The 20,630-nt window shown below is 46.0% G+C and overlaps 1 protein-coding gene across 2 annotated transcripts in view; it reads right to left on the bottom strand.

The window, feature by feature from the left end:
• Positions 1-615: 615 nt before the first annotated feature.
• Positions 616-20,630, bottom strand: part of LOC149372362 (fat-like cadherin-related tumor suppressor homolog) — an 86,257-nt gene continuing 66,242 nt past the window's right edge. For both annotated transcript variants that reach the window (XM_089566824.1, XM_089566823.1), the window contains exons 28-38: positions 16,840-17,019; positions 15,098-15,257; positions 10,309-10,473; positions 9,206-9,363; positions 8,110-8,565; positions 7,566-7,706; positions 5,799-6,119; positions 5,002-5,233; positions 4,122-4,193; positions 2,126-2,238; positions 616-996 (exon numbers count right to left, since the gene is read on the bottom strand). In XM_089566824.1, the coding sequence (XP_089422950.1) occupies positions 889-996; positions 2,126-2,238; positions 4,122-4,193; positions 5,002-5,233; positions 5,799-6,119; positions 7,566-7,706; positions 8,110-8,565; positions 9,206-9,363; positions 10,309-10,473; positions 15,098-15,257; positions 16,840-17,019 (2,106 nt within the window). In that variant the 3' untranslated portion in view covers positions 616-888. The remainder of the gene's footprint in view (positions 997-2,125; positions 2,239-4,121; positions 4,194-5,001; positions 5,234-5,798; positions 6,120-7,565; positions 7,707-8,109; positions 8,566-9,205; positions 9,364-10,308; positions 10,474-15,097; positions 15,258-16,839; positions 17,020-20,630) is intronic.

Raw genomic sequence — 20,630 nt, 5'->3', positions numbered from 1 at the left:
TAATCTCTGGATTCAGTGCTGATCCAATTTTTTTTCAATTTTTTTTTCCCATTTTCATGAGCTTGGTACATTTTCTTGTTTTTACTGTATTTTGTCATAGCCTGTATTTATTTGTGTTTTTATTGCACCCCCTTACTCAGTGCTTCACATTAGAAGCTTGTAAAGTAATTGAAAAATAAACAGATAAATTATGCAGCCAGGCCACAGCAAAAATTTGGCATAGGCAAAACTTTATGAGGGTCACAGCATGAAAGAAACAAGACAACAAATCTTTAGTTCTCCTCAATTATATTCACAAGTTATGTAATCTTGTCAGCACAGTTCGTGGCGGTACAACAAAAACAGGCCAAACACGAGGGCATGTTAAACACTGAATGCATGCTGCAAGTCTGTTCAAGACTTTGCAGGTTGATCAACACACTGAAAAAAAAAAAAAAAAAAAGATATTTGATGAGAAGCTGTACAAAGTCGTTACAACATACTGAGCCATGGGTATGACAGCTTTTGCTTCTTTTATTACAAATAGCGGACAAAGAAGCTCCAGCTCCGTGTAGTCTCACACTGCCAATGGGTTTCACAGACTTTTGCAGAGATGATGAAACACGGAAGCGATGGTTTGGCATTTGTATTTTATTTTTGCAAGTTCAATTTTACTCTAAACACGAGGACAATGCACACAGCTTGCGAGGCCGGTAACACAAGGCACAGTTTTCAGGCAACGTCATAGGCAAGCACTCTCTACATGGACAACACGACATTCCCTCAGAGAAGTCATGCTCTCTGCCCACGGGCGCAGTCACGAATGCAGGCCAGCGAGGAGAAACCATCACGCTGGCACTCCTTGTATGGCACCACTGCTGGCTGTAGCACCAGCATCTTGCACAGATGTCAGGCCAGCTCTTCATCACTGTCCTCAATGGCACACACTGCTGGTTCGCTGGGGCAGTGCCGAGGCAGATACTGGTCGGGGTGGCAGGTGTACCGTTCTTCGCCTCCCTGCAGTACATAAGCAGCCGGTAAGCAAAACAAACTTTTACATCCCTAAACTACATCTTAGCTATGAGGGCGACCATAACGGAAGGCACCGTATTATAATTAATTTCAGCCACTTGAGGCTCCTTAAAGGGGTCCTGCGACACAGATCAAGCATGAGGCGTTTATTCTTTGAATGCAAAGCAAGGGACATTTTGACACCTGAACGCCCAAATAGTTCGCCGAAATCTTGATATTTCATATTTTAATCTTCTGCAGACATGCTCATTTCAAGCCGATGGTGTCGCAACGCAGCGGCCACTTTCAGCAGCAGAAATGAGGGGGCATCCAGATTGGGCGCTGCCTTTGTGACTGGTTGGGCATCCAGTTTGAACCTTGTTCCTTTATGCTCTTGAAATAGATCCAAAATATTATGCCTCTGAGTGCTGTAAGCTTTCCGTATGTCACAAAAACTGAAAAGAAGCAGTGAAAGTGAACAAAAACTATTAAGAATAGCAGTAGTATAGTGGCTTAGCATCGCACATACTGTATGTCATCTGCTGCAACAAATTTTTGCATCTTTCCAGTTCCAGGAGAAACGCATACTTTCCATAACCTCATGCCTCGGCCCTAGAACTCCTGTGAGTTACTGATATGGTGAGCATAACCATCAGGCAAATATATATATAAAAAAAGAGGGCGGATCCTCATGTGAGAAAAAATGAAATGATGTAAAAAATGAGTAATCTCTGTGAGTTAATTTGTTTGTCTACTTTGGACAAGAAATGAGCACTGAATCAGTTCTAGGCTATACAGCACGAACAATTCAGTTCTGAAATTAGATAAGAAATTGTGCTGCTCCTTTTTTTCATGTGGACACATCTTTCTGACAACTACAGTTTTACAAAGCAAACTTGGCTGCAGTGTAAGGCTGTGCATGTTAAAGAAAATGTTATTCACATCATCAGTAAAGATGGTTACAGCGTTCTGCACAGAAAACAAATTTCTTATTAGGGCAAGCTTAAGACTCACTATTAGAAGCCATGGTTTCTTTCTGGAAAATGAAAATAAAAATACAATCCGTGGCCAGCAACAAACAATCTTGAAGCAAAACACAAGCTCTGTTTTCCCACTTTTGCCGATGGTGCCTCACCTGCAGAGCAGTGTCTTCGGAGCAGTGCGAGCTTCGGGGGCTGCCAGGCGCTTCATCACTCGAAACGTCTTCCTCTGCATGTGCTGCTAGGTCCGAGTAATCCCAGCAGTAGCCTGGAGAATGGCTTGTCGTCAAAAAACGCCCGTTTTCCTCTTTTTGTTTTTGTGACTTTAAAAACAAATTCATACGTTATCAAGCTTATCTACTCAGTAATATAAATAAACTACACCACATGGCACATAACTAAGATAAACATATCCCACATGTGGTGCACTGCATTAGGGTAACCAAGGATGAGGAATTTTTGCCTCATGCCGACGTTTTGAATCCACAGTTTTCAATAACTTCAATAACAGGCATCGAACACAGCTGCATTTCTTCAATACAATTTTTTGCAGGCAAGGCTTCAAGCCATTTTAAACTGCACAGGCCTGCAGCATCATCAAAGTGCAACTAGAGGGTGAAATGTGTATCTTCAGGACACAAGAGGGATTATTTTGCTCCCTATGAAGCAGGAACACTAATGTTCCAAATACAGGTATAAAAGCACACTCATTTAAACTGCAAAGCAAGGGAGAAGCCAACTGCACTTCCAATACAAAAGTACAAATTTTTTCAGCTTAATTTTATGAGGGACAGAAGAAAAAAGCCAGTGGACAGTACAGTCTCTGTGTTTAATCAAACAGCACGTAGCCTTTGCACAAAGGGTGCATGGTTTCCTGCACAGTCTTCACGCAGTACCCATGTGCAAAAACTTGATGTGCAGTGAATAATCTGGCACAAACAGCTTGATGCATGGCCCCTCGAAAATGGTGCCTCCCACACTGTCTGGCAAACATAAACTGTTTGCATGCATCAAACGACCATCATATACAGCGAGTATTTTGCTCCAGCAAAACAGAGAGACCTCAGATTTTCTTGTCTCCAGTTAGCAGAAGTCTAAAAGATAATAATAATAATTAGAGGTGAAAAAAATGAGTGTGTGCAACAGGAAGCACTTTATGAATGAAATAAAGGTCTCCACTCATGCCACAAACCACAGTGGACTTACTGCATAGAACAGCAGAGACAATTTTGAGCACTAAGCAGGCTATTTAAATGCCCAGTGTCAGGATGCCCTTTTTTCTCAGCAGTGCTCAGCAAACACGGCAGAGACAAGCATGCTTTGGGCACATTAACATGCCAACTGCGACACATGCACACAATGCATAATGCATCCAGCAGGCAAACTGGGCAGGCTCCGTGATCGGCAGCTACATCAGCAAAAGCTATGAGCGGCATGTATTTTGTAGGGAAAAAGCAAAAGCTAGATAGCACCACTCAACACTGCAGGTTAAAATTGGCACAGTTTAGAAGCTAGCAAGTTTTGTGACTTGGTAAAGATTAAACTCATGGGCCATGTTGACACTGTTCGGGGTTTGCTTTATTTATGAATCCAAATATACAAAACATTCAAAAGTGAAATCAAATCAGATTCAGATTGAATGTTATTGTTCAATCTGGATTTGAAACTCGAGCAATGGCGCACACCTAATTAATAAAATGGAATTGGATTTGTGATGGTGGTGACGTAAGCAGCACAGGCAGGGTGAGCTATGTAAAGTTTGCAGGTATAGTTGCGCTGTAGCATCAAGCAACTTGCCAGCGAAGTGAGCATACTCCTGTACTAAGAGGACAACTCCCATTATAGAAGTCTATAGTTTTTCAATACTCTCTCATAGTGAGCTCCTTCAGCAATACCACACATATACATGGTGTAAGCTCAAGAAAACCAGCCCCTCGGCATATTGTAAGCAATAAAAAAGATTGATAGCAGTCATTACAGGTCACAAATAATTTTAACAAATCTTTCTTTTTCTGAGTGTGTGTGGACATCTGCATTCCACTTGGCTCAAGATTATAAAACCAGCTATATTTGCAGCTGGGTGCTGGCACTGTAACAAAGCAGTCCTTTCAAGCGCCCCCTTCAAGGACACCAAAGCGGAAAGCTACCCACCTGGGAGATCTGACGCAATGCTGGTTGCCGAGCTCGGTGGTGCCAAGGGTGGAGACAGAGCTGCCTTCAGGTCTGCACAAAACCCTACCATGATGCACACCTCCATACTCGTGACACACCATTGCAGCTCACATGGCACATGCAACACATCTTCAGGGCATTTTAGATTTCTTTAATAACGCCAATGAAGAGTCACAAAAGAAGGCTTGACTGCTGAATTCCTAACTAGAGCACCTCAGTGCACACTCTTGGAGGTATCGGAAGTGGTCAACTAACATTTGGATCTGGAAATTCACACTAATATTAGCTTTATGAAAGCCATAGGCTGCATATGCTTTTACAGTGCCTAAGAGAACCTATACGCTGCAACCTGACTACACTCACTTGTAAAAGGATCAGGCGACATCTAGGGTGTTTACGTCCCGTCAACACATTGGCCAGTGAGAACACACAAATGTTGTGGGTCTGGCTCAAGCTGTAGCTTTCTTAAAAATACTTACAAAATTTATCTCTACAGCTGGCACTAAATTTTGCAATAACCACAAATCATACAGGAAAAAACTGCACTTCATCTCGGCTTTCGTCATTGAACCAACCATCAAATTTTCTTTTTCACTTTTTCAATTAAAACCCCCTCACTAAGAAGTCCAGGTGGCAACTAGAAAGCAGAGTGCTGCACTAAAATGCATTGCACTATTGCAGCTCTACACAGAGCACTATAACAGATGCAGCACTACTGTGCACTACACCAGCACAGCACTGCACAGTCCACTACATAGTGCACTACTTAGTGCAGCATTGCACAGTTCACTACATTGAGCACTACACCAGAATGCAGCACTAATGTGCCCTACGGAGCACAGAGGGCACTTCCACTCACCATTGGGGATCTTGTCCAGGTACAGGCCCTTGTGGCCGCCCTGTGGGGCCCCCGTGGCACTACCAGATGGACTGCGAGCCAGATTGTGGCAGCGCAGGTCATTGGGCTGATAGCGTGACTCAAGGTCATCAGCTGCACTTCCATAGCTGCGCACCGTGTCAAAGTTGTTCAGTGTGACCTCTCTCACGCCAGTCGTCGTGTATGAAGCTGGCCGCTGCTCCAGGTTGCTTATCTGCAGCACATTACCGAAAGCAAACAAATCTCTTTTTTGCTCCATCAATTCGGGAAGAACATTTGTCATAGGGCAATACAGTAGAAACTCGCTGATATGTTCCCGATCCGTACGATTTCTCAGTTCACACTTTCACAACTGTGGGCAATAAAGATGCCCCTAGAATTACTCCATTTTTCTTCTGGTTAATATGTTATCGGATAAGACGATTTCCTGGCTACTATGTTTAAAATTCTGAGAAATTCTGGCCATGTAATACGTCTGGCGATCAACTGCACATGTGCAAACATGGAGTGGGCCAAATCTGAGGGAATGTGGCATGAAGAGGCATGAGCTGGAAAACAGCAACATATGTGCTCTATATTCAGTGAGCACTTCAAACGCTGCTGTTCAGATCTTGCGCCAAGAAATGTTTATCAACATTTGTATGAAATGAAGATGTCAATAAATGCCGCCCTCAAGCTACGCATCTAAAGCAGACACTATGGAACAACCTACAGACAGTGAAAGGCTGTGCTATGGAATATTTTTCAATCATCAATAAGACATCCGCAGACATACATACCTTTGGCCTAATGTTTGTGGTGGCTAGGACGCAGTTCTTGGCAGTGACAGGATTGCTGCACTGATGGCTGTCAGCATGTTCGTGGCGGCGGCGGCGGCAACGACAGCACTGGCGGCAGCAGCAAACAATGGCCAGAAGCAGCAGCAGAAGCAGCACAGCAGCAGCGGCACCTCCCAGAGGCCAAGCGAGGGGCAGGCCCTCGAATGTGGCGTCACACGATGCGTCACCCAAACAGCCACACTGGAAGCCGTCTGACAGCCGCACGCAGCTCTCCCCGTTCTCGCACGCTGTACATGCCTCCACCAGCTCACATCGGTTGCCCTGGTAACGGCAAATGCACACAACTGTAAGCATTGCTTAACAAAGCTGTACATGCCTCCACCAGCTCACATCGGTTGCCCTGGTAACGGCAAATGCACACAACTGTAAGCATTGCTTAACAATGAAACATGACAAAAATCTCTGCAGAGAAAAAGCTGAGCTTAATGAGCTCCCGAGGAATATGACATGTGACCTTTGAAGATAGCAGCCGTTGAAGTATCGAGGATCACTGTCTTGATATGCATTATACTAAACAGCACTGATTTCTACAGTGCGCAGAGTTCGTAAAAAAAAATGTGTTCACGCTCTCGAAGAAAAAGGGTGTGCCCCCTCGAATACAGCAGAGTAATGGACAGAGAAGTAGGTGACACCATAATGGCAGTGTGGCTAATGGGCTAATGGTCTGCCTCTTGCATACAGCAGTACAAGACATTTTACCCTGTTCACCCCTTTCACATAATTCACTGAACAGATACCCACATGCTAGTGCACAAGCTTGGTGACCGACCAGCATGCACAACAAGCTTATTTATTTTTTTTTTTTCAGAAAAATCACCTAAAGTAACGTGCACGTTAAATAGAGTAAGAAAATGAAACTATGCCCTTTGCCATCGACTCAGAAAAGTGGAGGCTGTACTTCTTGAGCATCGATATTATCGACATCGCCTACCACAGTCTTGGATACCGAGTGGCCTTGCGAGCACCTACAGAGTCCCGTCAGCAAGGCGCCTACCTGAACTTGAACCAGTATGGAAATGTCGATTGCAAAGACGCGCCTAGTTCGCTATAACAGCAGGTTAGCAAAAAGTGACCTTGTGTACAGAGGCTTTGTAAGAGCACACCAGTGCAGTCGGGCAGCCACACACCAAGCATGCAACCACCTCCGACACTCCCATCCAGGATGCACAACCGTCTCAGCACCCTGCCAAGCTCGCTGATCACACCACTGCCACTGAAGCTTCTGTCGAAAGATAAACCTGCCATGATGCTATCAGAGTGCAGCATCTAGGCTTGCTGCCAAAGTCTTTACTGTGGACACCAATGAGGGCATGAAGGTACGAGCTAAGAAAAACTAACTTTGAAATAAGGTGATCTTGCGTACAGAAGCAATCGGCAATCGGGTGGTGTGTATATCTTTATCGAAGCATGAAATCTGGTGCATGTTACAATCGAAGTCACTGAATTTTTTTTTTTAAATGGGAGCACATTACAATCGAGTAAATATGGTATATTGACTTATACCCGTCCATGAAGGCAGAAAAGGTGCAATAGCTGTCTTACTCACGATGGACAGCTTAACTACGGAAAAACAGTTGTGTAGTGGGACTTGTAAATAAGCTCGACCACTTGGGGTGTGTTAAGGTGCTCTGACATCACCAGAGTAGGTGGCAGTATGTTAGTGCCAGTACAGCTGGTAACAGAGAGTAATCAAGTGGCCAACAGAACCTGATAAGGAGTTGGGCAGCGGCAGTGTCCACCTGGCTGGCACAGGCCTCCATGGAGGCACAGGTTGGGCAGGCAGCTGGCTGTCTCGCATGCTTCGTCAGTGCACCGGCTCTCAGCTACTGCCTCTCTGCACTGGGGACCCTGCACAAGAAGGTGACGGCCGACTTTACCAGCATTTGGGCTTTGAAAAGTGCACTTCATCAAGCCTGGTGTTCTGGCACTGCAGTTCGCTGGCACACAAAATGATGAGTGTGTGCTGAAACTGTATTCAAAGTGCACAAGCCTGACATACAGTTAAAACTCGGTTTAACGAAGTGATGAGCAGCCATGAATTCTCTCAATAAATTGGGAAATTCGTAAAATTGAGGAAGGCATTCTTCTGCCCTTCGACCTAAAATCATAACATAGCGGCAAACAAAAGCTACCGCGGCATCGTACTTGCCATCAACCCATGCCAAATAATAAATAAACAAATAAACAAGCAAGTTTTCTCTCAATATTGACACTTGGTCAGCTCCTGCACAGGATGAGCGTGAACACCAACCTGAAAGTGCACCGGGCAAGTACAGGAGTATCCAGTGGTGGTGAGAAGTGGCCGGCAGGTCGCACCATTGAGACAGGGCTGGCTGCCACATGGGTCGAGGTGGCAGGAAAACTGGACGTTGGCCAGCCGGCGCAGCTGTGCGTGGCTAGCAGGTCGCAGATGCAGCGGAAGTGGCTGGCCGCCCACCTGCGCATCATCCAGGCAGCCGACCAAGCCTGCCACTGCAGGTGCCCCACCCAAGTGCAGCTCGCGGCCCTCCAGGTTGAGAACGTCGTGCGGCCCAGGCGCAGCACCAGAAGCTTGGTAATGCACGTCGACAGCGAGTCGCGCATTGCTGCCACGACGCTCGAGACGCAGCGCATGCCAGGCACCGTCATTCACCCGGCGGCCAGCTACACGCACCAATCCCTCACCGCTGCCACAGTCAAAGCGGTACTGCACGTGCCCGTCCGACACCTGCGCATGCCAGTGAATCTATCTCAGCATCATCTTCTGCAGCATTCCACAAGAAGTGAGCAAAAGACCAAAACCCGTAAAATAAAACAGAAAAAAAAACAATGCACATTGGAAGGACTGCAAATTCACCACAGAGTACCAACTGTCCCATAAAAAGAGAAAAAGACCATCCCTACTGAACAAACAACAAATGACCACTAACGAACAAAAACGCATATACATGACAGTTGGTACAGGAGCCACCACAAGAGTAAAAAAGACTCATTGTCGCATACTGGGTGCATTATGTTGCAAGGTGCATTATGTAATGGTTGCAAGGCAAATGGCAGATGCATGCTATAGATCTTCCTGGACTTAAAGAATCAAAGATTGCCAACATAGTAAGCTTTGTAACAACAGTGAAGCATGATTCAAGCTAACAAGTCTTACTGCAGCTTTTAAAGCAAAACAGCCAAGCATAGACTTAAAATGCCCTATCTCCCAAACTGTATAATCCGTGCTTGGCAACAGCTGAAGTCAGCATGCATCATTCGTTTTTAACAGTTTTGACACCTAAAACACCTGAGTAGGATGTCACGGCAGGTTTGGAAAAAAGGATTCGCCAGGATGTGCAAGGTGGTGCCACTTGGCAAACACATGCCTCAAGGATGGCGTAGTCTCGGGGTCCTGATGTGTGCAGCAGAGTGCCATGGGGGTGGATTGTGCGCAGCATCACAGAGAACGAGAGGCGTCGGTCCAAGGGTTGTGACAGCACGTAGAGTGCATAGCTCTGGCCACCAAATGAGATGGGCCGCTTTTCTGCACGAGACCAAAGTGTCGCGTTAGAAAGCTCACAAAGATTCTACATCACATGCCCATGGCAACCCCTTCTGGGAACTGGAAGCCTTTTGCCTCCCAAGCTGGCACCAGCCCTTTATGTTAGAGCACCCACCCCAATCCCCACTACACACACAAAGACTATAAGTAACAATACAAGTAAAAAAAAAGAAACAGCCGGCAACAAGAGCCCATGGCCCGCAATGCACTGTATTGCTCCGCCATCCAATCACAGCTATAAGCAAAAGCAACAACTTAGTGTTCCAGACTGTTATTCAAGTCTGGACATCAAAAGAATTTTTTTTTTTTTTAGCAAGACATCAAAATTCTCAATGTTGCGATCTCACCTTGTGATTGGCTTCTTGTTTAGATAACAAGAAAACCTCAAACAAACGACTATTTGCTTCTCATGAAGAAACAATGGGTGGTGGTCATGGATGTGGGCGGGGCTTTACTGCAGACTCAAGTTGTATTCGACTACGTTGGCAAATCACGACTCACGTGACACTGGCTGGCTCAGTAACATTCTGCATCAACCCATACGACACTCTCGTTAGACAGCAAAAAAGTAAAGAATAAGATATAAAGAGGAGGACAGCACAGTAAGTCAGTGTTTTTGTTTCACACCATCCATTTCACATCGTTTTTCAAGAATGCAATCAACGAAGTGGGCTTTCTATCTTGCTACCTGCTGTGCTAACACCTCATAGAGAACAAACAGGCATGTGTTACTAGGTATAGCAACTTGAATGAAGAAGCACAACACTTAAAACTGTAAAGAGCCATTGCTGAAATGAATCTGTTCAGAATACAGCTGTAATTGGGATACTGCCAGAACAAAATGCTGCACCAGACATCATCAGGAGCAATTCCTACTTGGAGCACCAATACCAGTTCAAGACCGGATGCAAGCAGCCACAGACACACCTTCATAGCAGCTGGGTTCCTGACAGGGGGTGTCGCATTCGGAACCAGTGCGACCAGGTGGACATTGGCAACTGTGGCCGAGTGGAGACGCGTCTGGCACGCAGAGGCGCCCCGAAGGGCAGGGCTGCTGGGCACATTCGTCCACTGCTGTTTCGCATGCATCACCTGCAGGGTGCGCAAAATGCATTCAGCCCGGTCATGCGCACTACAGCGATTCTGAGCAAAAAAAAAAGAGAGCACTGTGTTAGAAACTGGTCTTGTGAAGAGCTCCATTACGCATTTTTAAGCTTCTTTACACACTGCCAACGATAGTTATTTTACACAATACTTACAGTAGAATCTCGGAGATAAGATCACGGCTGATATGAATCTCTAAAATTCCCTGGCCGAGGTGCACCAAATTTCAGGTACACCAAACACTCTCCTGGGCCCCTAAGGATGATACGAATGCAAGAGCCGCAATTATACCTGTGAGCAGCGCTACCGTCACATCATCAACACAGCGGATGCTCTCCAATAATTAACTGGCTACTTACTAAACACAGTGTTGCTTTATAAAACACTCACAAATACCTTCCATCCTGCTCTTATTGTCCCTTCATAAGATAATTATTTATTTTCAGTTATCACATCTCATGTTATCACGTTTTCGATTCTGTTTAGTCTTGTGGAAGTTAGAGGCAATAGTTAAGAAGCGCGCGCGGTGCCGTCGAGCCTTCGTTTCTTTAAGAGCAGTTTTATCGTCTTCGGTATCCATTTGCCTCCGGATGCTGGCCTCGCACGTGCTGCTTTGTTGTCATTCTGTGGGAAGTCACGGCCAGAAGCACTTTACCATAGCCATTTCTTTGAAGAAAAATCTTTACTTATAACCGAATGAAAATGTACTATCATTTATGGAAGGCAAAACAGGACCGTAGTTTCACTTTACAGTGAAAGCTCGTTAATTCGACCCCCGTTAATTCGGCAAATCGGATAATTCGACGCGCGCGCGAGGTCCCTACAATTATACATAGGAGTCTATGGGGCGAAACTCTCGTTAATTCGAACAAATTCTGCCGTGCGTCGGTTAATTCGACTTCACTCCGCAGCCTGCCAAGCCGGTTTGCCGAGAGCAAAAAGAAAAAAACACTGCCATGAGCGGCGCTACTGTACGGCTGATAGGCCATCCCTATGGTCATATCATCCATCCGTCCATCCATCCCATCCGAGGAAGCGAGTTAGCCGCGGCCGAAGCGGCTGGCGTCTTTTTTTTTTTTTTGTGCTTTGTTGTGTCGCAGCAGTCGCTATCACGGTTATTTACGGCGCCTTTTTTGGTAAATGCGCGCTTTGTCAGCGTGTTTACTGCGCTACTTGTTGTTGCTGTTTTGTTGCGACTGAGAGAAGGGTGAAAGGAAATCGCAAGGGATTGCCTACTGGCTCAGCCACCACCGCTGCCATGTGCAGATAGAGGAGAGTTAAAAGATCAGAGAAAAAGATAGAGAAAAGATAAGACACCCCTCCACAGTCCCCGTGCAGATAAGAGGAGAGTTAAAAGATCAGAGGAAAGATAAGACGTGTGTCCCAGCAACAACGCTGTCTGTCCCCGCGGACGCTGGTTGAAAAAACAGATAAGCGGGGAGCGGCGCTCCCTTCACCTCCTCCCCGCGCTGCTTTCGGGTGGGTAGCCCGCAGGGCCTGCGCGCCGCCTCGCCTTCGTGTCCTGTCAGCTGACCGAGGATGAAATAATTGAAGTGACAGGCGCTGACAACGACGACGATTTACGATTGTGAGCAGTTGTCCCAAATGCCGAAGTGCACGGTGAAAGAAGCCGCAGAAGCCTTGTCCGTGCGGGAGGACTTCTGTGAACAAATCCCTGACGGCGCGTGTGCCGCGGAGCACCTTGCAGCTGTTAGAGCTATCGTAGTCGCTCAAATTCGCTCGAAAAAGCGGACGGTGATTACAGATTTCCTTGCCAAATAAAGGTATACGTCCTGTTGCGGCAAACATTGTTTTTTGTTGTTCATTCGATAATTCGACATTCGGATAATTCGACAATTTTTCGCGGTCCCGTCAGTGTCGAATTAACGAGCTTTTACTGTACTATATCTGAGTTTACTATAGCGGCGTTCTACTGTAGTATGCACCACAAGCACTAAGCAGTGGCACACACAGCCACAGTAAACCCCGTCAGTCAAAAGTAGATTTGTGTGAATGCATTTCTCACGCTACAGCATACACATTTTGCTCCTTTTACTGCGTTAGCAGTATACACCTCATTTGGCGAAAATGCCAAGGTCTGTGTGTCCGAAGCTTTGCCCACCACCTGCTCACCCACCCATTTCCACCCTCCAGAAGGCTTACACCCACCACCCATACACTCCCAAAAACCCACACAGCAAGAGAACGAAAAAATGACAGTGAAATCAAATTTAAAGGCACAATGGGAAGGCAATCTTGTAAAAGTGAAAATGTAACCATGAAATGTAAGATCAATGCAAATCTGTTGCACCACATCGTATGACTTTCTGTTAATTCTTTTCTTATCGTATGAATTTCGGCCGATACAAATATTTTTTGTAATCTTGAAGAAGAAGGCAGAACACCGACCAAAATAACAATGAAGTGTTCATTGTTATTTTGGTCGGTGTTCTGCCTTCTTCTTCATGTACACCCCCGACCAGACGGGTTTCCGTCCAACCCTCGACTTTTTGTAATCTTGTGAAATCCATGTGAGAGAGATGCTACCATTTGTCCATTTTATGCACATGTCATAGAGTTGGCAGCAAAAGTTTACAGAATGCACATGCTTGGGAACAAGTTTATCGCAGCACTGCCTCACGATCCAATCGCCTGGTATTAATACCAGCAGATGGAGTGTGTACAGCCCCTCATACTTATAGGCATTTCAAGCAATTGGACTGTTTCACTTTGCGCAAAGAAATTTATTTCTAAATACCTGCATCCTGTAAACTTCCGCTCCCACCTGTATATATCTGCAAAAATTTGGGACAACATATCTTCGGTAGCATTTCAGGAATTCAGTGAAGACATTACTGGATCTTCAGCAACACAAGACACTGGAAGCCATGCAGATTTCAATACACATTGACTAGCACACTAAGTTGATAAAAAATAAAAAGAAATGAACAAGACATGTGCACAAGCTCAGTAAAGGATATTCAACCTCACTGACTGTCCAGAGCCTAACCTGCACCTATTCTTTTTGCCGTAAACGTTCATCATAATTCAATACTACTGAGTGAAAACCCAGGATCTGACAACAATCAGTCTTCAAGTTAGTGCAAAGCGTTGTCGGTGCCATTTATATTGCTTGCCATATTCCACTCTCATCCTATCTTGCTGCTACTTCTCGCAGGTGCAGAAATACTTCTTTGTCACAAAACCTACAATGCATTGTGCCACCCATCCTTATATCAGAAACTGGGAAATGATCGCTCTTCACCAGGAATATGCAGAAACATTTAACCAAATTTGACCATTTAGAAAACAGTGCCAAACTGAATCCCATAAAAAGCATTTCCTGTTCCAATTTTGTGTTAAAGGAAGAACACCAGAGAGGACAAGTATATAATCATAAATATCATTTAAGCATAAAATGCCATTTTCAGCTTTACTCAGCTAAGCAGCACTCAAATGCACAGCAAGCAAATGGTCACCAAAACTACTGCCATCACAGAAACAGTAATGACGCAACAAGGGACTGCGCACAACTGGATGTGAGCAGAAATTTTTACCACTTATGCACTAACGTTGTCGCACAAATCACTTGGTAGCATCCCAAATGGAAGCTGTAACTAATAGACTGTGACAGCACTCAGTATAGTAACAGCACAGCATTCGAATATGAAGAGGAAAACTGACACTCCGACCAAAGTCTCATGGGAGAACCAATGTTTTGGTGGCAACTCGGCAGCTTCTTCACGATTAACTGAGCTCAACCTGAAGAAGGTGCCCTGAAGATGCCGAGTTGGCGCTGAAACGTTGGTCCTTCCATGAGACTTTGGTCGAAGTATCACAGCATTTTCTCTCAAATTTGCCTCTCCTGATCAAGCAGGATTGTGCCAAAATGCCTGAGTATTCAACCATACACGAACAGCCAAGTATACAAGACATGAATTTGTTTTAACTAAATGAAAAGAAAAAGCAGGAAGAATGCAATGCACATTTGAAAATTTAAACGTTTACCCACCCTACTCTTGTCCTCCGTCACCACAGCAAAAAAAAAAAAAATTGTTCTTTACTGCCCCATGCTGAAGGTGTCCAGCATGTATATCAGTAAATCTACCCATTCCTCAAGAGTGACCATGGAATGCTTTGTTGTATCATGTGAAACTACCCCATAACACACAGTTTCCGCGATACAGGGTACTAGCCTGACACCACTCATAACCTTTTTTGCACAACTCTGACAGAACCCAAGACTGAATATCACCAGTTTTTCTGCAAAATAAATTCCACAAAATTTGCAGGATTCAATCTCCAAGTGTATTGCACTAAAGGAGAGGAATGACCACTCCAAAGAGGCTGCAGTTGTCAGTCACGAGAGAAGAGATTTTATCGCCACCATTGTCGTCATGTGCACTACAAGGCAATGGCCTCTAACAATGCTTTCTAATTATCCCAGCCTTTCACTTACCATGGCCACCTTATTCTAGAATATTTTCTAACCTCCTCAGTCCACCCAACCTTCAGCCACCTTTAACTATATTTGCGTTCTCTTGGAAACCACTCTGTTACCCCAAAAGACCACTGGTTATCGGTTCACCGCACTACACAGAACATAGCTCACCACCAAAACCAGGGTTGCAGACACATGCCGTCCGGCGGCTGTGTCGTGGTGATACGAAACTGTGGCCACCCCCAGAAAGGACAACAGCGTCGCTGGTATCCAGCACCAGCCGGTCCTGGCACTCGCCGTGCACACAGTGCAGGGTAGGGCAGCGGTCCCCCTGGAGTTTGAAACAAAATGAGCCCTCGTGAGCAGCAACAATGTCTTCAACGCAACCAATACATAATCCAGCTGCCAAGTGCCTGTTTGTACCACAAGCCAAGCACAAAAACCACAGTTCCTACACAGCACCAGCACAAAACTAATGAAGGCACTCAGCAAACACATAGACACAAAAAGGAGCAACACTGACTCAGAACTCACAGTTCATCAAAAAGAAGCGCACAATGAAAAGCAGGCGCACTGCACTTTTTGCAAACTATTTTAGTTTTAATGCGTAATGCATTTAAGAGCTGCTCCCCGAGGTTAATTGCCCACAGTTTTTAAACTGAGAATTTTTCAGGAGTGCTTGCACTTTGAGCCCTCACATGGAATTGAATGCACCTAGGAAGCCGTAAGTGGCCGCCCCATAAAGCTCAATCTGGCTAGTACTACTATATAGCAATGCAATGATGAAATCCGAGATTAAGTACAGGCCACCACCACAATACAATTTGGGGGAATAAGGGATTTGTTCAGAAAAAAATTTTGCACATCATTTAATTCTGATTTTGAACAATCCAAAGGGTTCTGCGTGCCCGGCCGTGTAAACTTTATGGAAGCAGACAGTACTGTTGAAGCACACAAGTCCTTCAGTAGACATACGGTAAAGCCTAGATTTTTCAGTCTCTTAATTCAAAACGCTGGATAATTCGTATAGATTTTCTAGTACATTCAAATGTAAATTCTACTGGATAATTCGAGGCAGCAGCATCACTGGCTTGGTTAATTTGAGGATCTGGGCACTCTGCGGGAATACCCAAATTTGATACCCAAACGCAGCATCGCACCGCTTACAATATGCACGCGAGCCCGCATTACGCAGAGCAATGCTTAACTGGCCTCTTCAATGCCTCATGCACCACCATGCAGAGAGCGGCGGCACTCAAACTTTGTGCCCATACAATACAGTATACACCGCACCACGCCCAACTGGCCAGATGAGCCACGTGCGACTGCTCTCGTCGCAACTTTTCTATCAACAGCTGCCCTTCTGTGCATGCACCTTAGATCTGCTCCACACTACAAACTTGATGTATCAGTCTTTGGCTGCTGCCCTCGCACACATTAAGAATGTTGAAGTAGAAAAGCGCCCGCAAACAGCGAAAAGCTTTGCCGGTAGCCGAGCTGCACCGAGAGAGACCGCAAACATGTTCTGCAGGTATTGAAACCGGCGTGACCGAATTTCGGACGACCGGCAGTGACATGGCGACCATAACAAGCCCAAACAAGTTCTCGCTCTAGGTGGAGTTGATTGTTAAATGTTTAACATAGCTTTGTTGAGTGCAATGGTAGGAACTGTAAAGTGCAGCAAGCAATTGAGCAAAGTTTCACACTTGCTTTTATTTTATCCTGCTTCGATTTCGAATAATTAAGAAACATCATTAATTCGACTATTTCATTTGGTACGACAGGCTTCGAATAAAAGACGTTCTACTGTTTTTCCGTTTCTATGCTGCACTCAAATAAGAACACAATGGACCCCCATTTCAGAACCATCAAAGTAGACAAAGCTACAGAGAAGTGTCCGTTCAAGGACTCACCTGGGGCAATATGTGAACACGTAGACCAGTAGCTGCCTCGAGGGCTACATGACGCTCATGAAGCCGGGAAGCCACTGTGCTAGCTGGCACCGGATCTCCCTCGGGCTGCACTGCCAACAACACGTCCAGGTGCTCGCTCCCTCCCGAGGCCTCCGCTGGTGCTGGCTGTATGCTCACCAGCTGGCACAAGAGCAAGCAGTCCCCCACAGATTATGGTATGTTAAGACAAGGCACCAATGGAAGCATCAGTACAGTGCACTATCATTGATTCACAATCGCTTAAAGGGAAGCTGAAAACGGTTTTTTGAGAATTCGAGGTTATTCAAGAATTCGAATCTATCCAGATTCTAGATAAAGCATGCAAAGTATTTTTGCACTAGCATTTAAAATGGTGACACAATCGTCGATTAAAACTGCGACGATGTTTAGGCTTCACCTTACTACATTGGAGGAGTGAGAGGAAACTCGGCAGTGACGTCATTGTTGCCGAAATTTCAGACGTCCGCTGCTTACGCCTGCCTGTTGCTGTGTGTCGTCAGATGGCGCCAAACAGTGCACCGCGAGCTTCTCCTTCGATTGCGTCAGTTTTCTTCCATGGAATGACTGTTTCTTCGCTGGAAACGCAATGCCATCATACGTGACGTCATTATCGGGGGCCTCTGCCCGTCGCTGTGCACTTCAGAGAAGCTGAATGCCGACGGCGACTTTATTCGGCGTTTACGCCATCATTTCAAATGCTAGAGCAAAGCAATTTCGCAGGCTTTACCTGCACATTTTGGACATTCGGCAACCTCAAACTCATCAAATTCTAAAACCGCTTCAGTGGCCCTTTAATTTGAACAACCGGTTTATTTGAACTGACGCGTTGGTCCTGGCAACATCAAGTGTATTAAAAAGTCTCCCGTCAAATGCAACTCCACATAATTTGAACAAATTTTTGGTTTATTCAAACATCATTAAAAAATAGCACCACCTCACAGACATGGCAGACACCACAAAAAGCGCTACTATGACTGCGTTAATGTGTGCATACGACTGTGTTAGTGACTGCGCACGCTTAAAAATGTTATTCAAAGGCATGGCAGTGAAAATCAACCCGACAAAGGATGTAACTAGTGGATGGGACTGGTCCCTTTCTGGTGTGCAAATGAATCCAAGCTACCGAAGCATTTGAGACACCATGGCAATGTACGACCAAACAGCAGTTCCCTTGAATGCAAAGTAGACTAATTAATTCAAACTTCAATGAACCAGAGATTTTCATTTGAATTATCCGAAGTACATTTTATTATGATCCAAGGCTAAATGTGGTTTGCTTTACAGATACCTCTGTATATAAGAAAAAATTAGGAATTTTTTTATGTAAATGTAGCTAAAAGCATTAACGCAACGTAAAATATGAGCGCGAGATACTGATATGTTTTTGCAATCGGCAGACTCCAGATGGTTATGCGGTTGAAAAAGTTATCAATGATGCACCGGTTTCCCTAGCAGAGGATACAACCACTTTAATGGGCACTGCTCCATTTCTTGATAATTTCTGGCTTACACGACAGGCGATAGGCCTAGCTGCAGCCAGCTTCCAAGTAACTTGGAAACGGAGTAATCGGCGTTACTATTATCCACCAGTCAGTTTGCAAGCAATCACACGATGTTGGGAATTAGGTACTAATGACTGTACTCAATCCTACAGGAACAAGACAAGGGCTCTGCAGTGTTAGCGAATTGTCCCCATCATCATCATCAGAATGACTATGCACACACTGTATATACACACAACCTGTATGCACAGCTTGACTGTGTACCATATTTGCATAACTGACCCATGGCTCTAAAGCAGGTAGCTACAGTCGACGACCGAAAATTCGGACGGCTGATTTTTCGGACATGCTTGATTATTCGGACTTTTTCGCGGCACCGCGACATGGCCCATAGAGCCAATGTGTAAGAGCGCTTGAAATTTCGGACGCACCGCAACTGACCACTCGATTTTTTGGACCTCGTTCGCACTCGCCGCCAGTACCCAAGCCGCCATATAATGTGTACAGTGGAACCTCATTAATTCAGACTGCAGGAGATATAGAAAACTTGATCAAACAAAACGAAATTCAAGCTTAAAGGGAGCCTCTTGCGGCGCTGAAATTCTGCGCGAGTCGACACATTGCGCTCGTGTGTTTTCGAATTCGTACTGTCCTTGAATGTCTTCCGCCGCACGAACTTGCTTGAACTGTAGTCCGAGTTCACGGAACTCATCTGTGCCGAGTCTTTAGTCCCGAACACGGAACGCGCGGAGCGTTTGATCGCGGAGGCTACGCGCACGCCGTGGCCTGCGCGATCGAAGCGCGCTTCGGGCGCGCCGTCGGATCATATCGCGGCCGCGATCTGCTCTGGCGCTGCGTCGTTCGCGGAGGCCACGCGCGCGCACCGGAGCTTCCAAGTGGCGTCTATGGATGGCGCCGTGATCATTATCATCAACTTTTTTCTCCGTCGCGATTTTCTGCTGTTCACATCGGCATCAGTATCGCCAGCTCCAGCCTTTCGTGGCGTGTTAGCATGCATGTTAGCACGTTCGCCGTGATAGTGGATTTCGCGTGCTGCCGCCGAGCTTCACAGTTTTAGCGCGATGGACAAGCACCTAAAGCTACACGGCTGGGAGTTAGCTCTCGAACGCGGTCGGTAAGCGTGCAGCGGGCGGGAAATTCGACGTGGCCGAGAAGTGCGTCCGATGATGGTGCAACCAAAAGGGAAACACAAACTGCAAGAAGCGCGCTTTTCGAGGCAAGCCGTGCGAGTTTCCTGAACTGGAAGAAGAGCTGCTCCTCTATGTGATAGAATTTCGGAACAACGGCTACGCGTTGACAGCAAACATGCTGCGCGGCTTCTTTTGGCATGAGCGTGCACCAGAGCGCAGCACCAGCTCAGGAGTCTAAATACTTCGCGAGTGACGATTGAACGTAGAATAAATGTCGGAGAAGGTAAGTGACGCCAACCAAGTAAAATACAGGAAAAACACGACGTTTCGGGACCGGCTCGGCCCCTTCTTCACGGTGTGACTACGGGCGAGCGCAGCTTGGCTTTTTAAGCCCCTGTGTGGAGGACCTGCGGGTCAATGGCCGCAGCCCATGGACATAGGATGAGGGGAGAGTCCCCAGGGAACGATTAACATTCTCTCGTGTTTGCTGTATGTGCCACGACTCGAGTAGAAGCCTCCTGCGTGGGTTAGCCTCCGTTTCCAATACAATGGTGCTGTCGAAGTCAATTGGGTGGTCACACCCTTCACAGTGTTCGGCCACGGCGCTGCGTTGACGATTCATGTGACGGACGTCCGCTTTGTGTTGGTTCATCCTTTCCGCGAAGTTCTTCGTTTCCCCTATGTACGACGCCGGGCAGACGGAACACGGAATTTTGTACACGACGCCCTGGGCCTTTTCTCTGGGCTGCCGGTTTTTTGGGCGGGGGAGAAGGCGACCGATAGTGCTGGTCGGTTTGTGCGTTGTCAGCACCCCTTCTTTTCCGAGAATGCGACCGAGCGTCTCGCTCACGCCTCTCACGTAGGGGATGCAAACACGTTTCCGCTTCTGGCATGCGTCTGAGGAAATAATAGACCGGATTTTGTTTTGCCTTTCTTGCTTCCTGATAATGCGCCGGATGAATGAGCTTGGGTAGCCGTTCTTTTGGAGGTCAGAAATGACTCGGTTCTTCTCCTTCCTTTTATCTTCACTTGAGGAACATATGGAGTCGGCTCTCTTCAGTAATGACGTCACGACAGATGCTTTGTGCGGGATGGGATG

The sequence above is a fragment of the Amblyomma mixtum genome, chromosome 1, assembly GCF_055824585.1.
Source record: "Amblyomma mixtum isolate Tamu chromosome 1, ASM5582458v1, whole genome shotgun sequence".
NCBI classification, from domain to species: domain Eukaryota; kingdom Metazoa; phylum Arthropoda; class Arachnida; order Ixodida; family Ixodidae; genus Amblyomma; species Amblyomma mixtum.
This window is presented reverse-complemented; position numbering and strand designations above follow the sequence as displayed.